A 19,310-nucleotide genomic window follows, 5' to 3' on the forward strand; every position below is an offset into this window, starting at 1 on the left:
CCGGAAGTTATGCTATTTCCGCCCTTAGTAAATATGGCCGACCTTTTTCTGTCTTTCCTCTCACGCCCACAGGCCAGAGGCGGGCTGTCAACTATCAGGCTAAGCACGATTGGTCGCAAGGCGACTTGGGGCTCAGTGGAAGGCACTGGGCTTTGAAGGCGTGTTCACGTTGTTTCGCTCTGGCGTCCGGGAACCCTCGTTTCCTGGCTGCTCTCGATGGTAATTTTCGACTGATAGAGGACCCCGCGCAGGGTATTATGGGACAACGATGGCCGCTTTCAAGCCGCGGAATTGGCCTGTTTGAGGCTGTCAGAGCGGGCAGTGGCCGCGCTGGCGTCTCCAAATCAGGGGCAGAAGGTCCCGAGTGTTGTGCTTGGTGAGGTGAGTCTCTTCCTCTTTCCAGATCCGTCCTTCGGCCGCCGTGGCGGCTTCAGGCGGCCGGGGTCGGCTCGCGGCTTAGGTTTTGGACCCTGGTTTCAGAGTTCCTCTGCTCCTTGTTACCCAACTTTCTCTACTCACTTGAGCAGTCTGTGTCCATTTTAGTCTACTTTGTTCCTGTTCTAATTACATCCCGATGTTTGGAACCGTCGCACTGAGATCTAGGGATCCGCCCTGCGCCCTCGTTTAAGGATAGTACCCTAACCTGTTACCGGCTACCGGGAGAGCCTGGCTAGGGCTCCTGGTGCCTTCCTCCTTTCTCACAGAAGTGTTTGTCCTACATCCAGCGGGTAATCTATAAGTAGAACGCTAACTCCAAAGGACAGGGAGGTTTTTTCTTTTCTTTTTTTTTTAAGTCAGTATTGTTGAAAACGGCAATTGACTCAAGGACACACGCAGTAAGCAATTCCTGCCCAAGAAGTCCATTATGGCTTCTTTGCCACTGATCTTTCTCCATAATCCGGCCCTGGAATTCTTTATTTGAGCAGCCAGTTAAGACTTTACTTGTCTTGTGTTGTAGATAACTTCTTGTTGACCAGAGAAATGTTTGAGTTCTTGTCTGCTTTTAATAAGTTATATTTATTTATTTACTTAAAAAAATCAGACTTTTATCTTGCCATTTATTGGTCTATAGCAATCAGCAAGACAGCCTCTTGCTTGTATACAAATGCCATTTTAGGACGGAAGTCGTCATTCAGGTAACTGCTGAGAACCTGTGGATTTCCTCATATGTGGATAGAGGTAGCCTTCTTTTTCTCTTCCAGCTGATGAAATTTCCAAATGAAACTCCAGTTTCTTCATCCACATTATGTTTGCAGTACTCCTTGGTAGAGCTATGCTTGGTGATTAGAACATGGCAAAGGATATCTAGATTCCAGGGGCACAGTTCTTATGCTTTAACAACTTATTGGAATGAAAATAATTGTCTCTGTGTCCAGCATCAGTTCATGCTCACAAGCGGATGGTGTTGGGTAAAGATGAATGTATTGTCAGCTGAGCACCCGGGGGATCTTGCAGTCAGTTAAACTCTTTACTGAAATGCTGTTTCCTAACAATATTTCTCATCAGTAGGTTTGGTGAGCACAGATTGTTATTCAAGAGATTTTGCCGCTATGGGGCACCTTTTTTTCTTTTCCCACAAAACTACTGATTAAAATCAAAGTCACCAAGTTTGTAGAATGTGGATGGTAAAATTACATTCTTCCATCTCTGCTCTATGGAGCCTGTGGTTTAAAGGGGACGGGGATGGGTGGGGAGGAGAATGTTTATAAAATATCAGTAAGGAAACTAGTCAGTATATAGGAACGTAATACCAAATGTGTAATAATTACATCCATGAAACAACCATGGTTCTTATCCAGTTGCTTGATTCTCATGGTGGTTCTGTGGATGGTGTAAAACAGAAGTGATTTCTGTTTCACAGAGAGAGCAGGAAGAGTTAGCCAAGGCAGACACTTACTTTCACAGAAGCAGAAAATGCCAAGAGCCTGGATTTTCTTTGTACATGTCTGTTACTAGAGAAGTTACTATACTTCTGTTACTATACTGCTGCAGTTCACGTGAAAAAGCTGAGCGTGTTTGGTAGATGTCTGGAGGCAGTGAGCTGATGGGGGATCTTGAAGATGATTATTCTGGTTCTTAAGTGGGAGAAAGTATATCCTGTAGGAGGGTGAAATCACAGGAGAATAAATTAGATAATGGGTAGGGAAAAAATGTGAGTGAGGGCCGTGGGTATGAATGAATGAATGAATGAATGAATATCTTATTAAATAGTCTAGCTGGTATGAAACTCACTATGTATCACAGGGTAACTTCAAACTTGCCATCCTCAGGAGTCCTGGCCTCCCATGTGCTAAGATTACAGGTGTGTGTCACCATGCTCAGGTTCAGAACCTGGATTTTAATTGAGAGTTCTGCCTTACACCTGGTTCCTCTGTACTCCTTCTGTAAATGCCATTGTCTTCCAGTGAGAAGCTCTTACTGAGGTTTATTCTTGTTTGGATGAGACCCTCTTGATCCTGTCCTTTGCTCTGTGTGTATGTGTCTCTGTGGCTTTCATATATGTTGGGGGTGGGAACTGGGAAGCTTTTTGAGATTGTCACTGATTTGGTGGGAAAGTCTTCGAAAGTAGCAAAAGGGGCTGGAGAGATGGCTCAGCTGGTGAAGTGCTTTTCTCACAAGCATGAGGACCTGTGGGAAAGCCACGAGTAGAGGCATGTACGTATATGCTGAAGAGGCAGATACAGGCAGATCCCAGGACCTTGCTGGCCAGCTAGCTTGGCTGAATTAGCTCTCAGTCTCGTGAGAGACTCTGTCTCAAAAAGTAAGTAAGGGAGCAACTGAGAAAAACAGCTGACATTGACCTCTGACTTCATGTGCACACAGTGCATATATACCTGCCTGAACCCCTCCCCCCCCACACCTCTGATAGCAGAAGATGTCCTGGACTCAGTGTAGGAAGGTAGGGGTAGCCACTTAAACATACTAGTTATTCTGGGGCAGTAGAATCGAGTTTTCTTATGTCCATTTCTAATGGTTTGTCTTCCTTCCAGAGAACTAAGAGCCTGTGATGGAGGACATCGTTGAGGATGCCTCCATCCATCGGCTGGAAGGCACCGATCTGGACTCTCAGGTTGGAGGTCTTATTTGCAAGACCAAAAGTGCAGCCAGCGAACAGCATGTCTTCAAAGCCCCTGCTCCCCGCCCTTCACTGCTGGGTCTGGACTTACTGGCTTCTCTGAAACGGAGGGAGCGAGAGGAGAAGGATGATGGGGAGGACAAGAAAAAGTCCAGAGTCTCCTCTTACAAAGACTGGGAGGAGAGTAAGGATGACCAGAAGGATGCTGAGGAGGAGAGCGATGAGCAGGCTGGTCGGAGTGGCCGCAAGGACAGGTAAGGGAAGAGGGTAAACATTGGTGTCAGAAGATGCTAGCCTAGCTTTATCTCCATTTCTGATGGACACCAAGGGCTTTAGGATTTTATTGTGGTTTTCATACTGGTGGTGGGTAGGAATTGGTAAAGATCTGTGGGGAAAATTCAAAGGCATCCAAGAAGTGAAGTGGATGATGGAGCTTAAATGCCTGGGTTCTTGCCTTGTACAGGCCTTTAGCACCAGGAGATGCATTGGAGAGAACGCATTGCTTGTGAGAATACCCAGAGATAGAGGGAAACGTTTCCTTCCATGGGGAGCACTTTCCCAGTTGGTCTCCCTTTTCCAGGCATTACCGATCTGCTCGGGTAGAGACTCCGTCCCACCCAGGGGGTGTGAGTGAGGAGTTTTGGGAACGCAGTCGGCAGAGAGAGAGGGATCGGAGGGAGCATGGGGTCTATGCCTCCTCCAAAGAAGAAAAGGATCGGAAGAAGGAGAAATCCCGGGATCGAGACTATGACCGCAGGAGAGACAGAGGTGAGCTGCCTGTTCTCAGTCCTGTTGCCTAGTAGCATTCAAACCAGCAAGCCTTTCTTTTCATGTTACAAGAACTTTTACACTAATACCCAGTAATTGCTTGTAGTATAACTGCTTTGCTTGAGTACATGGTTCCTGTTTTATTGTGAAAACCGGGGATAAAGGAAATGATGGATAATTAAGAAACCGGAGTTTATAGTAGCATTGGTGCTGGAGAAAGGACAGTGCTGCGGAACATAGTGATGCAGAGTCCAGCACTGGCTGTCGTCAGTGTCATCTGCAGCCGAGGTCTGCTGCAGCACAAAGAAAGCTCTTCAGGATAGACATGGGACTGACTGTTTATGGTTGGTTCTTGTTGGAAAGTAGCTCCTGTGTAAGTTTGACTGTTTCTATCCATTGAGAGAATGTGAGTGTGTGTTTCAGCCCATGGGTCATAGGCATATGTGATGGGGTGTATCTGTGTGTGGGGGAGGCATGTGCTTGTTGCCTGGTGCATGTGGCTGTGTGTTAGCATGAGGTACACATAAAAGCCCCATGTGTGACTCTCGCAGATGAGCGGGACAGAAGTAGGCACAGCAGCAGATCAGAGCGAGACGGAGGCTCAGAGCGCAGCAGCCGAAGAAATGAGCCGGAGAGCCCTCGACATCGGCCGAAAGGTATTCTCAGCTGTCCTCTGCAGTGGCTGGCAAGGGCGCAGGTGCCTGAAAGGCAGAATGAGCAGTAGTCAGCTGTGTTGCCAGATAGTGAGTTGGAGTCCTAGTTCCATGTGACCCTCTGGAGTTAGGGGCCGTGTGCCAGGTGGGTGTGGCCCTACCCCTCTCTTGGGTGGATGTACTTCCTGAGGGTCCAGGCTGTTTACTGCAAGGCGGGTGTTTCAGGTGGTAGGAAACTAGAGGTGGGGTGGATCAAGAAGGATTTCCTGGAGAAGAACGATTTGTTTTCAGATGAAGAGGTTTGCAGAGAGGAGTTGGCTCCTTCAGTATTTTCAGCAGTGGAAGCTGGACTATCGAGCTCAGTCTATCAGTTGTGGTCACTATATTGCCATAGTAAATAAGGTCAAGGCTAGGAAAGAGGTTGCGGCTGTCAAGATCCTCATGATCTGAGTTTATCACCAGGACCCACAAGATAGAAGGAGAGCCAACTCCTGAGGATGGTCACCTGACCTCTGCATTTGTGCTGTGGTATGTGCATGCACATGAGCACACACAGTTAAATAAATAAATGTCATTAAGAAATCGGGAAACTAGGTGTGGTGGTTTCTGCCTGTGATCCTAGCACTTTGGAAACTCAGGCAGGAGGATTGCAAGTGAGGCCGGTGTCAACTACATAGGGATATGCTGTCTGTAGTCATGCCTCATTGGCACTGCATGTTTACTGTGGATGTCTCTTGTGGCCCCAGATGCAGCCACCCCTTCAAGGTCCACCTGGGAGGAGGAGGACAGTGGCTATGGCTCTTCAAGGCGCTCTCAGTGGGAATCGCCCTCCCCAACACCTTCCTATCGGGACTCTGAGCGGAGCCATCGGCCGTTCACTCGAGACCGAGATAGGTAATGGATGGGCGGGCAGGTGGTAAGAGGGATGTGGGTAGGGAGAGGTGCTGGCAGAGGGGGACGCAGTTCAGCTTAGTGACAGCTGACCCTGATGTTTCCTAGGACTGTGAGGAGCAAGTACTCAGAGGACACACCTCTGCCGACCCCCTCCTACAAGTACAACGAGTGGGCTGATGACAGAAGGCACTTGGGGTCAACCCCACGGCTTTCTAGGGGCCGAGGTAAGGCTTGGAAGGCAGGAGCAGAAAAACTGGTTGGTGTAGGTGGGAGGGTGGGTGGAGGGTGGGGGATGAGTTGGAATGGGGCTGAGTGGAGGCCGCACTCAAGAAGCTGTGCAGTTTTGCGGTTCTTGGTCCCTGGGGCCAGCTGGAGCCGTATGGACTGACCCCTGCCATCTGCTGTCCTTTAGGAAGACGAGAGGATGGCGAAGAAGGGATTTCGTTTGACACGGAAGAGGAACGGCAGCAGTGGGAGGATGACCAGCGGGTAAAGACGTTTTTTAGGGGCTGGACAGGAAGAGGTGGCTTGTCCCTACAGGTGTGGGTGAAGGGAGGTGTTAGAGCCAAGGGCTCTGAGGGGCCCTCCAGTAGGACTGGAGGTGGTTGATGCTCTTCCATCCAGAGCCCTGGAACCTTTTGAGAGACAGGCTGCACAGTGAAGCTTTTGTACTGGCCAGATGTGACACCTGTGGTGGGTGCCTCTGTGTGGTAAACGTGAGAACTGCTGGCTCGTCAGCCTGCCCTGTGAAGTCAAAGCTGTCTGCTCTCCTGGCCTTCTCCGGGTCTCTTGTGCTGATCACTGGCTGCTGCTGGTGTTCTCGGACTTCTTACCAGATACTGTTTTGCTCCCGTGTGGCTGCATCTCCCGTGGTCATGTGGCCTGTCTCTGTTCTCACGCTCTGTCTCGTCCTCTGCAGCAAGCCGACCGGGACTGGTACATGATGGACGAGGGCTACGATGAGTTCCACAACCCCCTGGCCTACTCATCTGAGGACTATGTGAGGCGGCGGGAGCAGCACCTGCACAAGCAGAAGCAGAAACGCATTTCAGCCCAGCGCAGACAGATCAATGAGGTGAGGCTGCAGCAGTGGCTGGCGCTGTCTTAGAGCAGAGGTGGGGCGTGTGGGAGGAGTCTCAGTTTGCCAAGTGATGACACCACACAGCTGGCTGTTTATGGACAGGGCCCGGTCAGTTATGCCTCTGCGGGGCAGGAGTGTGAGTGGAAGCTTTGGGTAACTTCCCACCTGACGCCTGCTTCTCCCGTCTGCAGTACTCAGGGTGTGTTTGTGATCTATTAAGGCTGGTGCCCAGCTGCTTCTTGGGACAAAGTACTGCAAGTGCCTCAACTTTAGTAGTGACGTCTGTCTAAGGGACTGCAGGGTGTAGAGCCCCATTGAGATTCTGTCACGTGTGGACTTGCCTGCTAACCTCCAAGGTCACCTCTTAGTTGCAGGCTGACTGTGGCTCCCCTTGTGTCCCCACAGGATAATGAGCGCTGGGAGACGAACCGAATGCTCACCAGTGGGGTGGTCCATCGGCTGGAGGTGGACGAGGACTTCGAAGAGGACAATGCGGCCAAGGTGCATCTGATGGTGCACAACCTGGTGCCCCCCTTCCTGGATGGGCGCATTGTCTTCACCAAGCAGGTAAGGCTTCGGAGGCCAGAGCCTGGGAGGTCAGAAAGCACTGAAGAGGGGAGGAAGAAAGGATCGGGTCTGGTCATATGTCGGTTCGAGGACCAGTGACTCTTTCATAGGGCCCATGTACAGCAGGCCCTCTGCTAGACTTTAGTGACCACTGGAGAATTTCTCTTTCTCCCCGACTTCTGCAGCCAGAGCCTGTAATCCCAGTGAAGGATGCCACCTCGGACCTGGCCATTATTGCTCGGAAAGGCAGCCAGACAGTCCGCAAGCACAGGGAACAAAAGGAGCGGAGGAAGGTTGGTATCTTCCCACCCGGCCTGACGTCTGTGTGTTTCTTTTCTTACTCCTGTTAAATGTCACAAGACTGCACACAGACTTTCCCTGGCAGGCAAAGGACATTTTACATGGGTCAAGAAGTAGCCCAAGGAGGCCACTGGGCTTTACTCAGTCCTTAGTGAAGGCAACCACAGGCCCTGGCACTGGGTGCTGGAGGCTTGGCACTACCAGTGCCTTGTGGGCATTTACTATCTGCCAGATGAAGCCTACTCTCCACCGGAATTGCTTCTACTGCCTACGATCTTACCAGAAGAGGAGCGACTTAACTCTTGTTGCCTTCCCCAGGCTCAACACAAACACTGGGAACTGGCAGGGACCAAACTCGGAGACATAATGGGTGTCAAAAAGGAGGAAGAGCCGGATAAATCTGTGATGGAAGATGGGAAAGTGGACTACAGGTGAGCAGTCGTGGCCAGCAGCAAGTGTGCTCCCAGGTTGTGGTGCGTGTCTGACTCTTTGCTGCTTTTTGATCCCTTTCTTCAAGTCTCTTGTCTGCTGACCTTAGGTTCTTCCCCTGTCACCAGTGTTGCTGAAGTGATGCTTGTGTAGACTGAGCAGGTTAGGGAATTTGCCTGAGGGCACCCAGCTAGGAAGTGGAGGTTCAGTTTAGCCCCAGACAGGCCTAAGTGGGAGCCCTACTCTTTGAAGTGCTCCACATGGGAAGGCAGAATTTCTTCCTTTGTCAGATTTTAGTACATTACGGTAAGGAGGAACTGGTTTTGCACAGGGCTTTTTAAATACTAGGGACTCTCTGTTTTGGTGTAACATCTCTGTTCGTAGAGGTTTTATGCAGCTGCAGAGTCACTGCTTAGTGGAGTCCCTGCGTTGGGTTGGCGCCAGACTCAAATGTCCCTTTCACTTCTCATCCTTTGAATCATGCCATGTCCCGTGGAAACATCGTCCTGACCTAGTAGTTCTTGGTACCTCTGTGTGCAGTGTTCCACATAAGAAGTTGGTGTCACTGGTCGGTCCTTGCTGGTCTCTGGGTCATTTGGTCTCTTACGTGTCAGTTGTCAGGTGACCGGGAGGACTGGCTGATATTAGAAATAGAAACTTGAAGGAGCTAGGGGCAGATCTGAGGGAGGAAAGGACTCTTGGGGAAGGAAGGTTTGGAAAGGTTTTGGAACATGACCGTGTACCAGACACTGATTGTTTCCATGGAAACAAGGCAAATATAAGCAAGCTGTTCCCACAGTTCCTTGAAAATGAGGCTTTAGTACTGTGTAGCCCTACCAAGGGGAGGGAGGAATTCTGATTTGTGTCCTGTACTGTGTAGCCAGCACTTGGAAGATTCCTGCAGCTGTGTAAAGTGTGCCGAAATTGCCGGGGTTCTTCTCTCTGTTAGTGAACTGCTGGTTAATTTCAGCCCCTCTTCTGGTCACCCTTGTTTAGGACCGATCTGCCCACTTGCAAGTCTGCTCTCTGGTCCTTGCCAGCTGTTTGATCAGGGCTCTGGCTGTGTCTGATGGATGATGAGATCTTGTGCCATGGTCTGTTCCTTAGGCCCTGTGTGATGCAGTCTTGGATGGCCAGGCTGCTGTGGTGTCTGGGGGGGTGATTGCTTCTTGTCGCAGTTGTTCACATTCTTGGGAGCAAGAAGGAGAGAAACTAACGTAACCCTGAGGGAAGTGTGGGGCGGTCATACGTGCCGCTGTGTTTCCCAGGACAGAGCAGAAGTTTGCGGATCACATGAAGGAGAAAAGTGAGGCCAGCAGTGAGTTTGCAAAGAAGAAGTCGATCCTGGAGCAGAGGCAGTACCTGCCCATCTTTGCGGTGCAGCAGGAGCTTCTCACCATCATCAGGTAATGGCCCCGGGCCCCGTGGCCCAGTGAGGGGCTTCTAATGGGGACAGGAAGTATTTGTTTCCCCTAGTGGGTTGGCTTAGGTTCTGCCACATGAAGTACGATGACCTTACTTCCTTTAGTGCTTCAAGTTTAGCTTGGCTGTGTCCCAGACATTTCATGTGGTAGCTTTTTTTTTCCTTCCAGATTTATTTATTAATTATATATACAGCGTCTGCCTGCATGTATCCATGCAAGCCAGAAGAGGGCACCGAGTCTTATTACAGATGGTTGTGAGCCACCATGTGGTTGCTGGGAATTGAACTCAGGACCTCTGGAAGAACAGTCAGTGCTTTTGACTTCTGGTCCATCTCTCTGCCCTGTGATAGCTTCTTAAGAGGCTGGTTTTTGGTGAAATTCTCTCTGGTCAAGCATGCTTCTTGGAGAGTGAGGCTTTACCAGAGGCAGCAAGGCTTCTTAAGGCTTCTTAGGGAGTTTTCCTCAAGATTGGCTTTCCACTCAGGCTGCTCAGTGTTTTGCTTGCTCTTTCTTGTAGAGATAACAGCATTGTGATTGTGGTTGGGGAGACAGGGAGCGGCAAGACCACTCAGCTGACCCAGTACTTGCATGAAGATGGGTACACGGACTATGGGATGATCGGGTGTACCCAGCCCCGGCGTGTGGCTGCCATGTCAGTGGCCAAGAGAGTCAGTGAAGAGATGGGGGGAAACCTTGGTGAAGAGGTGAGTGGGCGTGAAGTCTGAGCCATGTAGCTTTTCCCTCATAGCTTCTGCCACTTGTGCTAGAGGCTGTGGGCTGCTTCAGCTGGACCCCGGTGTACAGGGGCTAACAGTGAGTAACAGCTACTCTCTGAGCCGTGTCTCCGACCCCCAGGTGGGTTACGCCATTCGTTTTGAAGACTGCACCTCTGAAAACACCTTGATCAAATACATGACTGACGGGATCCTGCTCCGGGAGTCCCTCCGGGAGGCTGACCTGGACCACTACAGTGCTATCATCATGGACGAGGCCCACGAACGGTCCCTCAACACCGACGTGCTCTTTGGGCTGCTCCGGGAGGTAAGGGCTGCGGGGTCTGTTCCTTCTTGTAGCTGAGGTGCTCAGGGCGAGTTCCTCTGAAGCGCCCATGTCACCTGGTCAGCCCTGCTGGCACCTTTCTGTTGATGTCGTAGTTCCAGCATTCAGTCTCTAGGATTGGTAAACCTAACGCACATTTGCCAGCTTTGGCTTCTGCTTTCCTTGTGGTAACAAGTTGAGACTGGACATCCCAAGCCCACAGGGAACCCTGTTGACCCCTTCTCTTAGGTTGTGGCTCGGCGTTCAGACCTGAAGCTCATCGTCACATCAGCTACTATGGATGCAGATAAATTTGCTGCCTTTTTTGGGAATGTACCCATTTTCCACATCCCTGGGCGTACCTTTCCTGTGGACATCCTCTTCAGCAAGGTACAGAGGCCTCTGTCCTTTGGCATGCTCTGGTGAAAAGGCAGCTGGAGGAGGTGGGTGCAGATTTGGGGAAGATGTAGTCAGTGCCATGAGGCGGATGGGGCAGCCTGCAGCTCCGGAGCTCAGGTGTACACAGACCTGCGCTCTGACGAAGGTTTTATGCCCTTGTTTCTGAAGTGAGGACCCGGGGAGATCCAGCTCTAACTGTAAGGGCCACGGCAGTCAGGCTCATCCTGAGGTTGGCGGCCCCAAGTCCAGAGCTGCAGCCCAGATGGGTGACAGAGCTGTGTGTCCTCTGGAGGCTGCTGGCCTCTGCTGCCATTGCACCCTGCTCACTGCCCTCTGCTGGTGTTGCAGACCCCACAGGAAGATTACGTGGAGGCTGCGGTGAAGCAGTCCTTGCAGGTCCACCTGTCTGGGGCCCCTGGGGACATCCTTATTTTCATGCCTGGCCAAGAGGACATTGAGGTGAGTGCTTAGGCCACCACTGGGGTAGACGGGTGGAACCCGTGCTTGAGAATGTGGGTCTCCAAGGTCCCATGATTTCTCCTGTGCCTTAGGTGACCTCTGACCAGATTGTGGAGCACCTGGAAGAGCTGGAGAACGCGCCTGCCTTGGCCGTGCTGCCCATCTACTCCCAGTTGCCTTCTGACCTCCAGGCCAAAATCTTCCAGAAGGTGTGATGGGGACCTTAGGTTTGGGTATCTCCTGGTGTCCCTTTCCTGCAAGAGCAGCTGGGAAGTGGGCTTTTCTTGGCTCTTCAGTCTTTCTCTCCCCATGTCCTCATTGGCCCTAGGCTCCAGATGGCGTCCGGAAGTGTATTGTTGCTACCAACATTGCTGAGACGTCTCTAACTGTTGATGGCATCATGTTTGTTATCGACTCTGGCTACTGCAAGTTAAAGGTAAGGGATGGTGCAGGAGGCAGGATGCTGGGGCTTCACCCAGAGGCTCTCAATCAGGCCCTGGTCCTCTCTGTCAGGTACAGAGAAGAGAGTGGCAGAGGTGTTAGGTTACTATTTAGTGAACACTGATCTTGTCATGTGTTTGGTTCAGCTAATCCTTGTGGTAACTTGATGGTATAGATAATTGAAGTAACTCTATAGTGGTCACAGAGCTGATATTGATGGAGAAACCTATGAGGCTTTGCTGAGTCTCCTGGCTCTAACACAACGATCACTTGAGTTACTAAGACACTTCTCTGTGATGAGTACTAACTGGGTTTGCCTTTGTCTCGGGGCTGCTTTTCTTTTGCCTCACTCTGTCCTGAATCAGTTCTTTCGTGTCCCCTACTAGGTCTTCAACCCCAGGATTGGGATGGATGCTCTGCAGATTTACCCCATTAGCCAGGCCAACGCCAACCAGAGGTCAGGGAGAGCTGGCAGGACGGGCCCAGGTCAGTGTTTCAGGTAGGAGCCCTGTGCTAGCCTGCTCCCCAGGGCAGTGCTGGGACTACAGACCAGACCCCAGGCAGGGCCTTCTCTGGGTCTGGCCCTCCTTCCAGCTGAGGCTGGTGCTGCTGAGGTCTGCCACTTGGTGGCGCTGATGAGTGGAAGTAGTAGTCTTTCCAGGGATTTCTGTGCTCTGAAGCAGTTCTGTAGGAAGGGACCTGCAGTGAGCGCAGGCCACCCTCCTGAAGGTGGGTCTGAGTAAATGGTGATGCTTTTGTACTAGCCCGATTATTTTTCTTCCTCTGTTTTTATGGCTAGAAAAAAATAATGCATCAGAAATTCAGCAAATACATACAGATGTTAAGAGGGTAAAACCTTGCTGTAATTCTAGTCCTAGGCATTGGCTCCCACAAAGATATAGGAAGCTCTAGCAGAAGGGTCAAGGTTAGAAGACAAGGGTTGAGCAGAAAGAAGTGGGTGATTGAGAGAAATGGTTGGGGCAGGTCCCTGCTTGTAGGGTTTTTGCTGTTGGGATGACACTCTTGAATGGTTTCTTCCGACATTCTGCGGGGTGGTTCCTGAGTGTAGCTAGTCCATGTGAGAGGCTGGCAGGCCAGCACAGGGCAGGTGCAGCCCAGTCATTGGCTTCTCCCTGGCAGACTCTACACACAGAGTGCTTACAAGAACGAGCTCCTGACCACCACCGTGCCTGAGATCCAGAGGACCAACCTCGCCAATGTGGTGCTGCTGCTCAAGTCCCTGGGGGTGCAGGACCTGCTGCAGTTCCACTTCATGGACCCACCCCCTGAGGACAACATGCTCAACTCCATGTACCAGCTTTGGATCCTGGGGGCCCTGGATAACACGGGTGCGTGGCCACAAGCTGCTGGCACCTCAAGGGACTGGCAGATTTATTCCCTTTCATCTGCTGTTCACCGCATTTCTGGCTTTGCTTTCCGCTCTCAGGTGGGCTCACTTCCACGGGGCGGCTGATGGTGGAGTTCCCACTGGACCCAGCTCTCTCCAAGATGCTCATCGTGTCTTGTGACATGGGCTGCAGCTCTGAGATCCTGCTCATTGTCTCCATGCTTTCGGTCCCTGCCATCTTCTACAGACCCAAGGTAGGAGGGCGGTGCCAGCTTCTCTCTCCCCAGAGTGCCCGAGGGATCATTGGCAGGGATGTGGGTCTGTCCTCTGTGCTCCGGGCATGGAGAGTCTGCCTTTGCTGTCTTCTCATAGGGAGAAGTGGAGGAGGTGGGAGGGCTGGGTCAGTAATCCCCACAGTGTTTTAGAAATTTGCAAGACCATTTTTGATCTCATAGTGTGGTTCTGCCTGAGACCTAATGTTTTAGTTTATTTTAATATGTTATTTTCATTCTGTATTGTTAGGCATATTGACGTGTGGACAGGTCTAGTGTGGAAAATCTTCAGGATATGCCATATGGGTCTGGCCTCCCCATGTCTATATTTAAAGGTTCCTGTTTCTTTTCCTAGGGCAGAGAGGAGGAGAGCGACCAAATCCGGGAGAAGTTTGCTGTCCCTGAAAGTGATCACCTGACCTACCTGAACGTCTACTTGCAGTGGAAGAACAACAACTACTCCACCATCTGGTGCAATGACCACTTCATCCATGCCAAGGCCATGCGGAAGGTGGGGCGGCAGCCCGAGGGGTCGGGAGGAAGGGGTGACGCCGTGGAGGGGAAGGGCTCCATCCTGTCTTGCCTGTGTCCCGCTCTAGGTTCGGGAGGTCCGTGCTCAGCTCAAGGATATCATGGTGCAGCAGCGGATGAGCCTGGCCTCGTGTGGCACCGACTGGGACATTGTCAGAAAGTGTATCTGTGCTGCCTATTTCCACCAGGCAGCCAAGCTCAAGGTGAGCACCTGTGTGCATGCAGGCTGTGGATCTGGGCTTCCCCTAAGCTTGTGTCAAGACTGTGTTGGTGATGTGGCCACCTTTTTTCTCGTCTAGGGCATTGGGGAGTATGTGAACATCCGCACAGGGATGCCCTGCCACTTACACCCCACCAGCTCCCTCTTTGGAATGGGCTACACCCCCGACTACATTGTTTATCACGAGCTGGTCATGACCACCAAGGTGAGTCTCACCCAAGGAGTTTGATACTGGGGCCCACTGGCTGGAGCTAGGCCTTTGCAACCCTCTACTGCCTGTGTAGAGCCCTGGAGACTTGAGACACCTGTTTTTTTCTCTGCAGGGCCTTTCAAGCTGCGTTTCAGCTTGGGGTTCTTGTGGGAGTATTATCAGGTTAACTTGTAAGAGCATGGTGACCTCGGCTGTGCCAGAGGATTACCCCTGCTGGCTGCCGGCAAGAGTCCCTGCTCGTGCTAAGAGGGCCTTTCTGCGTGCCTGGGCTTTCCTGTTGGATGCTTGGGACTGCAGTTGGAGAAGGAATGACGATTCTGGTGTCTCTTACATTTTCCAGACTTACAGGGCTAGCAGGAGGACCCTTCTCTTGTGGCTCCTTTATCTTGAAATCACACTGGGAAGCACATGACTCCCTCGTGACCTCTACCTTGTTGCTCTTCTGCCCACAGGAGTACATGCAGTGCGTGACCGCTGTGGACGGAGAGTGGCTGGCGGAGCTTGGTCCAATGTTCTACAGTGTGAAGCAGGCTGGCAAATCTCGGCAGGTAAGCGTCCAGTGCTTCTAGGGAGGTGCTGTTTGCCTGAGGGAAAGATTTTCTTTCTGCCTGCTATAAAAGTCTTGTCATCCTTTGACCCCTTGCTTCTCTCCCCAGCTGTAAAAGCTGGGACCCAGCCAACCTCCCTTTCTGGTATTCTGCACTCCTCCAATTGGTTTGTTGGCTGGGTGGTTTTTACTTTTTAAACTTATTCAAAAGCTTCAGATACTCATAAAACTACACAAAATACTATAAAGAAATCACTGTAATTAGCTACATCTCTTTTTCTCTGTAATTGACATGTCTTTTTTTTTTTTTACCTACTTCCTCCTTATCCCTTTTCTTTCCAGAACACTTTAAAGTGTGCCTCCAGAGATGTTAGTTCATCCCTAAGTACTTAAGGATGAGTAGACTTAGTTCAGCGGCATCGCCTCTGGCCAGTGTCATTCCTAACAGTTAATCTTTAGTGTCACCCAAGTCTCCAGTTCCTAACCAGAGTTTCCTGTTTATCGGCAATAACATCTCACGATTGATTCACTTGAATTAGGATGGAGCATTGCAGGGGTGGTTATATACATTAATACCTTCGTTCTGATACGGAATCTGCTTTATCTTTTCATGACATGGATTTATTGGAGCAGTTGTCATCTGTCCCATAGAAGGTTTTGTAGTGTGCATCTGGCTGATCACTGCTTTTAGTGGGAGCTCACTTGTGGCTCCACCATGTGTACTTTGGTAGCTAAAGGCCTGTTAGTTCTGCTTCACCTGTGATGCTCAGATGCGTTTGTGGTCCTGGTTGTGTCAGCTTGCCTCTGTCATTTCCTCTACCCATGATTCCATCTCCAGGGTTTGGTGTCTACTAATGAACAACGCTTTAGTGTGTTATTTAGGAGTGCAAATGTGGCTCTGCTTTTGTATGCCCACTTTGTCACATAATTATCTCCACACGGGGACAAACACAGCTTCCTTTCTAGCCACAGGACAGTGTCTTCCTGATCTCTGTGGGCCTCCTGGCATGGTCGTTAACTCGATTAGAAGAACGTGTACTGGGCTGTGGTTGTAGTCAGTAGTAAACCACTGGCTTACACTCAGTCTTCAGTACTTCCAGGAGAAGAAAGAGAAACCTTCCTTGAGGTGGCCGTGGCAGTTGTTGGGGGTGGGGAGAAGGCTTAGTGGGTGAGAGTGTTTGCTGTACAAGCATGAGGACCAAAGTTCAAATCCCCAGCACTGTATAGAAAAAGCCATCCTGTCTATAACTCCATTATTGGGGGTCAGACAGGTCGGTCCTGGAGGCCCACCAGCCAGCTTAGCTGAAGGTTAGCCTTGATGAACTTGAGGCTCAGTGAGAGACCGTGTTTCAAGGGAATAACGTGGAGAGCAAGCAACAACCACCATCCTCCCTCTAGCTTGTGCATGAGTTTATCCAAATATATATGTGTACACACACACACGAAAAGAATGTCAGTACTTACTGGCTTGTGTGGAGAACTGGGGGGTGACTGGCTAAGACTGGACTATCCATCCAGTGTTGTGAATATTTGACAAAAAGTCCTGAGCTGTAGAAGGAAAGGTACACAGGCCTGGGTTCTTAGAGGTGGCCCCAAGCACAGATGCGGCCTCTGCAGCTGGTCCCTCTGTCTTTTCCTAGGAGAATCGTCGTCGGGCTAAAGAAGAAGCCTCTGCCATGGAGGAGGAGATGGCCCTGGCCGAGGAGCAGCTGCGTGCCCGGCGGCAGGAGCAGGAGAAGCGTAGCCCACTGGGCAGTGTTAGGTGAGGCTTGGCCTTAGGGAAGCATTCAGGGTCCCAGGCAGGTGCTAGGTCGGGTTTTAAGAGAAACTGTCAGTGTAAAGGGGAAATTGGTGCAGAAGTAGCTTTATGCTGGCTGGTCACCTGTAGAGGTAGTAGTTGGACAACTTGAAGGGACAACTTGGAATGTCCACTGTAGTTCTTGGTCATCAGCCTCTAGATTTAGGGCCCAAAGTGAGCTGGATTCTTTGGGGTGGATCCTACAGCCTTATTGTCAGGCAAGGGGAGTAAAAAAAAAAAAAAAAAAAAAATAGCAGACAGGTTGGGCAGTGGTGCACGCCTTTAATTCCAGCACTTAGGAGGGCAGAGTCAGGTGGATCTCTGTGAGCTTGAGGCTGGCCTTGTCTGCAGAGCTAGTTCCAGGACAAGCTCCAAAGCTACAGAGAAACTCTGTCTCGAAAAACCAGAAAAAACATATAAACAAAACCAAAAAAAAAAAAAAAAAAACCCAAAAATAGCAGGCAAAAGAGAGCCTTGTGCTGCTGTAATGCCTGGAGTTGGGGTGACCATGGCAACGAGGGCACTGGCCTGTCCTCACTTCACCCAGCAACAGCCAGTTTCCTCTTAATTATGGGGTTCCCATGGACTTGCTCTGTTTTCTGGAGAATTCTGGGACTAACTAAGGACAGAGTTCGGTAAATAGGTTTATTCCTGAAAGCAAACGAAATCAGCCAGAGGAGAGGTGTGTGGAAGGAGGGGTGAGTGGGTTCTAATGGGAAGACCCATTTGTCCTTGGGGCTGCTTTCCTGGCACTGGATTTGTGACAGTATGTCCTCACAGGTTGACAGGCACACGCCAGTGAAGTTTGGTGTTTATTTTAACTGAGTCCTAGGACATTGACACAGGTGGTTGAGTCATCGCATTGATGGTTGAACTCAGCCTCTGGTCCTCTCCCCACTCCACCCTCCGGGGCTTAGGCTGGTCAGAGCTTCAACTCTCAGCCCCTGACGGATCTTTTTGGCCAGGCATCTCCATCTTCCTCCAGGTGAACACAAACTATCAGGAGTGTTCTGAGGAACCTTTGTGAGTAGCAGAGATGCCCTGGCCACTTGCCTAATTCCTCCAGGAACTGGGTCAAGGACAAATGCAGGACTGGTGACCTTCTTATCTGGGGATCACAAAAGTAGTTTTCTAAAGATCCAATGTAAATGTTCCTTAATAGATGTCAGAGTGGAGCAACTTCCTTTTCTGTGCTCACTGGAGATGGGGAAGCAAGGGAGTAGAGTGTGTTATGGATGAGCTCCTTCAGCCTCAAAGCTGCTGTGCATTGGGTCAGAAACAGCAAGGCCTGAGTGGTCCTTCTGGGTCCCTGCCCAGAGAGAAGCATTGTTTCCTACCTCCTCTTTCTGTGTGTCCAGGTCCACGAAGATCTACACTCCAGGTCGGAAGGAGCAGGGGGAGCCCATGACACCTCGCCGCACACCAGCCCGCTTTGGACTGTGAGCTGAGGCTGTTGCAGGAGAGGCCGGCGGCCAGGTACTGAGCTCTAAGCTCTCCAGCCACAGTGCCCTACGGACACAGACACGGCTTTCATCTGTGTGTTCATCTAGTCTGGGGCAGCTCCTGCTGAGTCAGGCTTTGCCACTGGGAAGAGATGGTCCTGATGCAGGGCTGGGCAGGAACAGACTGCAGAGCCAATAAGCAGCTGCTTGAGCAGCAGGAGGTGGCTGGGCCATCACGTTCACAAAGCCTGTCCCTAGGACACTTGGCTTAAAGCGACTTGCTGGGACTGAATCTTTTTTAATCCTTGTGTAAAGTAGCAAGATAGAGGCAGAGGCACTTGTAATTTGGTTATCACCAGGGATTTGGAAATAAATATATTATTTGTAAAATGTGATTGCATTTTTAATTTCCTTTTTCTTTCTTTTTTTTTTTTTTTTTTTTTGGTTTTTCGAGACAGGGTTTCTCTGGTTTTGGAGCCTGTCCTGGAACTAGCTCTGTAGACCAGGCTGGTCTCGAACTCACAGAGATCCGCCTGCCTCTGCCTCCCAAGTGCTGGGATTAAAGGCATGTGCCACCATCGCCCGTTAATTTCCTTTTTCTTTCCCTGCTCAATAGGGACAGGAGAGGCAGATCCCTTGTCCTTCCCATCCTTGGGTAGATCTTTCTAGAACCTTAGCTCTGCTCTCTGTACATTTTGCTGATGGGGAAGCTTTCCTGGGGGCATGTGTACACATGTTCATGTGTTTATGTGCATACATGTGTGGTGTGCATGCCCATGGGCACATGTGAGGAGGCCAGAGATGTTCGCTATCTTATTTTTTCATAGATGCTGGGGATCTCAACCCATGTCTTCGTTCTCATGTGGTGAGCACTTCACTACCGAGCCACCTTCTTAGCCTCTAGGCAGAGATTCATAGAGGAGGTGTTGACTGAATGGGACCCAGCTTAGGTGTAGGGACTTGAGGGTGGCTCAGGGCATCCAGCACAGGACAGGCCATGCTCTGAATACCAGCTGTTTCTGAGGCTGGTAGGCAATGGTGAGGCCTTGCTGGCCTACTAAAGGGAAGGAGGGGAACAGGGTCCAGGTTTAGCCTTTCCAGGGTGGTGGTGGTGAGGGGGTGGCTTCTTTAAAGAGGGGCATGCTGTTTAGAGGCCCTCCTGCTTGCTTGGGAAATCTAGTCTTGGCCTGGGAGGGAGTCCAGAAAACGGCGGCTCAGTAGGGGATCCATTTACAGGCTCAAGTTCAGGATATACAGGGGTATAGGGAGAGTCTTAACTGTTAAGTTTTATGGCTGATAAGCGGAAACTGTGGGCACAAAACCCCTTATGTGCTCCTTTAGATGAGAGAAACAGAATATTATGAAAACTATGGGTCTGATGCAGCTTAATTTAAAAGTAAAGAATGCCCGGC

At 50.6% G+C, this 19,310-nt stretch overlaps 1 protein-coding gene across 1 annotated transcript; it reads left to right on the forward strand.

The window, feature by feature from the left end:
- Window positions 1-161: 161 nt before the first annotated feature.
- On the forward strand, window positions 162-18,293 carry Dhx38 (DEAH-box helicase 38). Its single transcript, XM_050144291.1, has 27 exons — window positions 162-381; window positions 2,991-3,330; window positions 3,657-3,844; window positions 4,396-4,500; window positions 5,244-5,391; window positions 5,497-5,615; window positions 5,804-5,880; window positions 6,311-6,466; window positions 6,878-7,039; window positions 7,225-7,332; window positions 7,658-7,770; window positions 9,037-9,174; window positions 9,710-9,896; window positions 10,048-10,233; window positions 10,480-10,620; window positions 10,978-11,088; window positions 11,181-11,297; window positions 11,417-11,524; window positions 11,916-12,028; window positions 12,670-12,878; window positions 12,977-13,131; window positions 13,505-13,660; window positions 13,749-13,883; window positions 13,980-14,105; window positions 14,564-14,659; window positions 16,299-16,420; window positions 17,815-18,293. The coding sequence occupies exons 2-27, from the start codon at window positions 3,008-3,010 to the stop codon at window positions 17,897-17,899; spliced, it is 3,684 nt and encodes a 1,227-aa protein (XP_050000248.1). The 5' UTR covers window positions 162-381; window positions 2,991-3,007; the 3' UTR covers window positions 17,900-18,293.
- Window positions 18,294-19,310: the final 1,017 nt, after the last annotated feature.

The sequence above is a fragment of the Alexandromys fortis genome, unplaced genomic scaffold (genome assembly GCF_014885135.2).
Source record: "Alexandromys fortis isolate MF-2015 unplaced genomic scaffold, M_Fortis_MF-2015_v1.1 scaffold_1, whole genome shotgun sequence".
NCBI lineage: Eukaryota > Metazoa > Chordata > Mammalia > Rodentia > Cricetidae > Alexandromys > Alexandromys fortis.

Coding starts and splice junctions, on each gene's coding strand:
- Dhx38 (XM_050144291.1), top strand. CDS start 3,008: ATGGAGGACATCGTTGAGGATGCCTCCATCCATCGGCTGGAAGGCACC. Junction 5,616..5,803: donor ACGGCTTTCTAGGGGCCGAG/GTAAGGCTTGGA, acceptor GCTGTCCTTTAG/GAAGACGAGAGGATGGCGAA. Junction 11,298..11,416: donor AGGCCAAAATCTTCCAGAAG/GTGTGATGGGGA, acceptor CATTGGCCCTAG/GCTCCAGATGGCGTCCGGAA.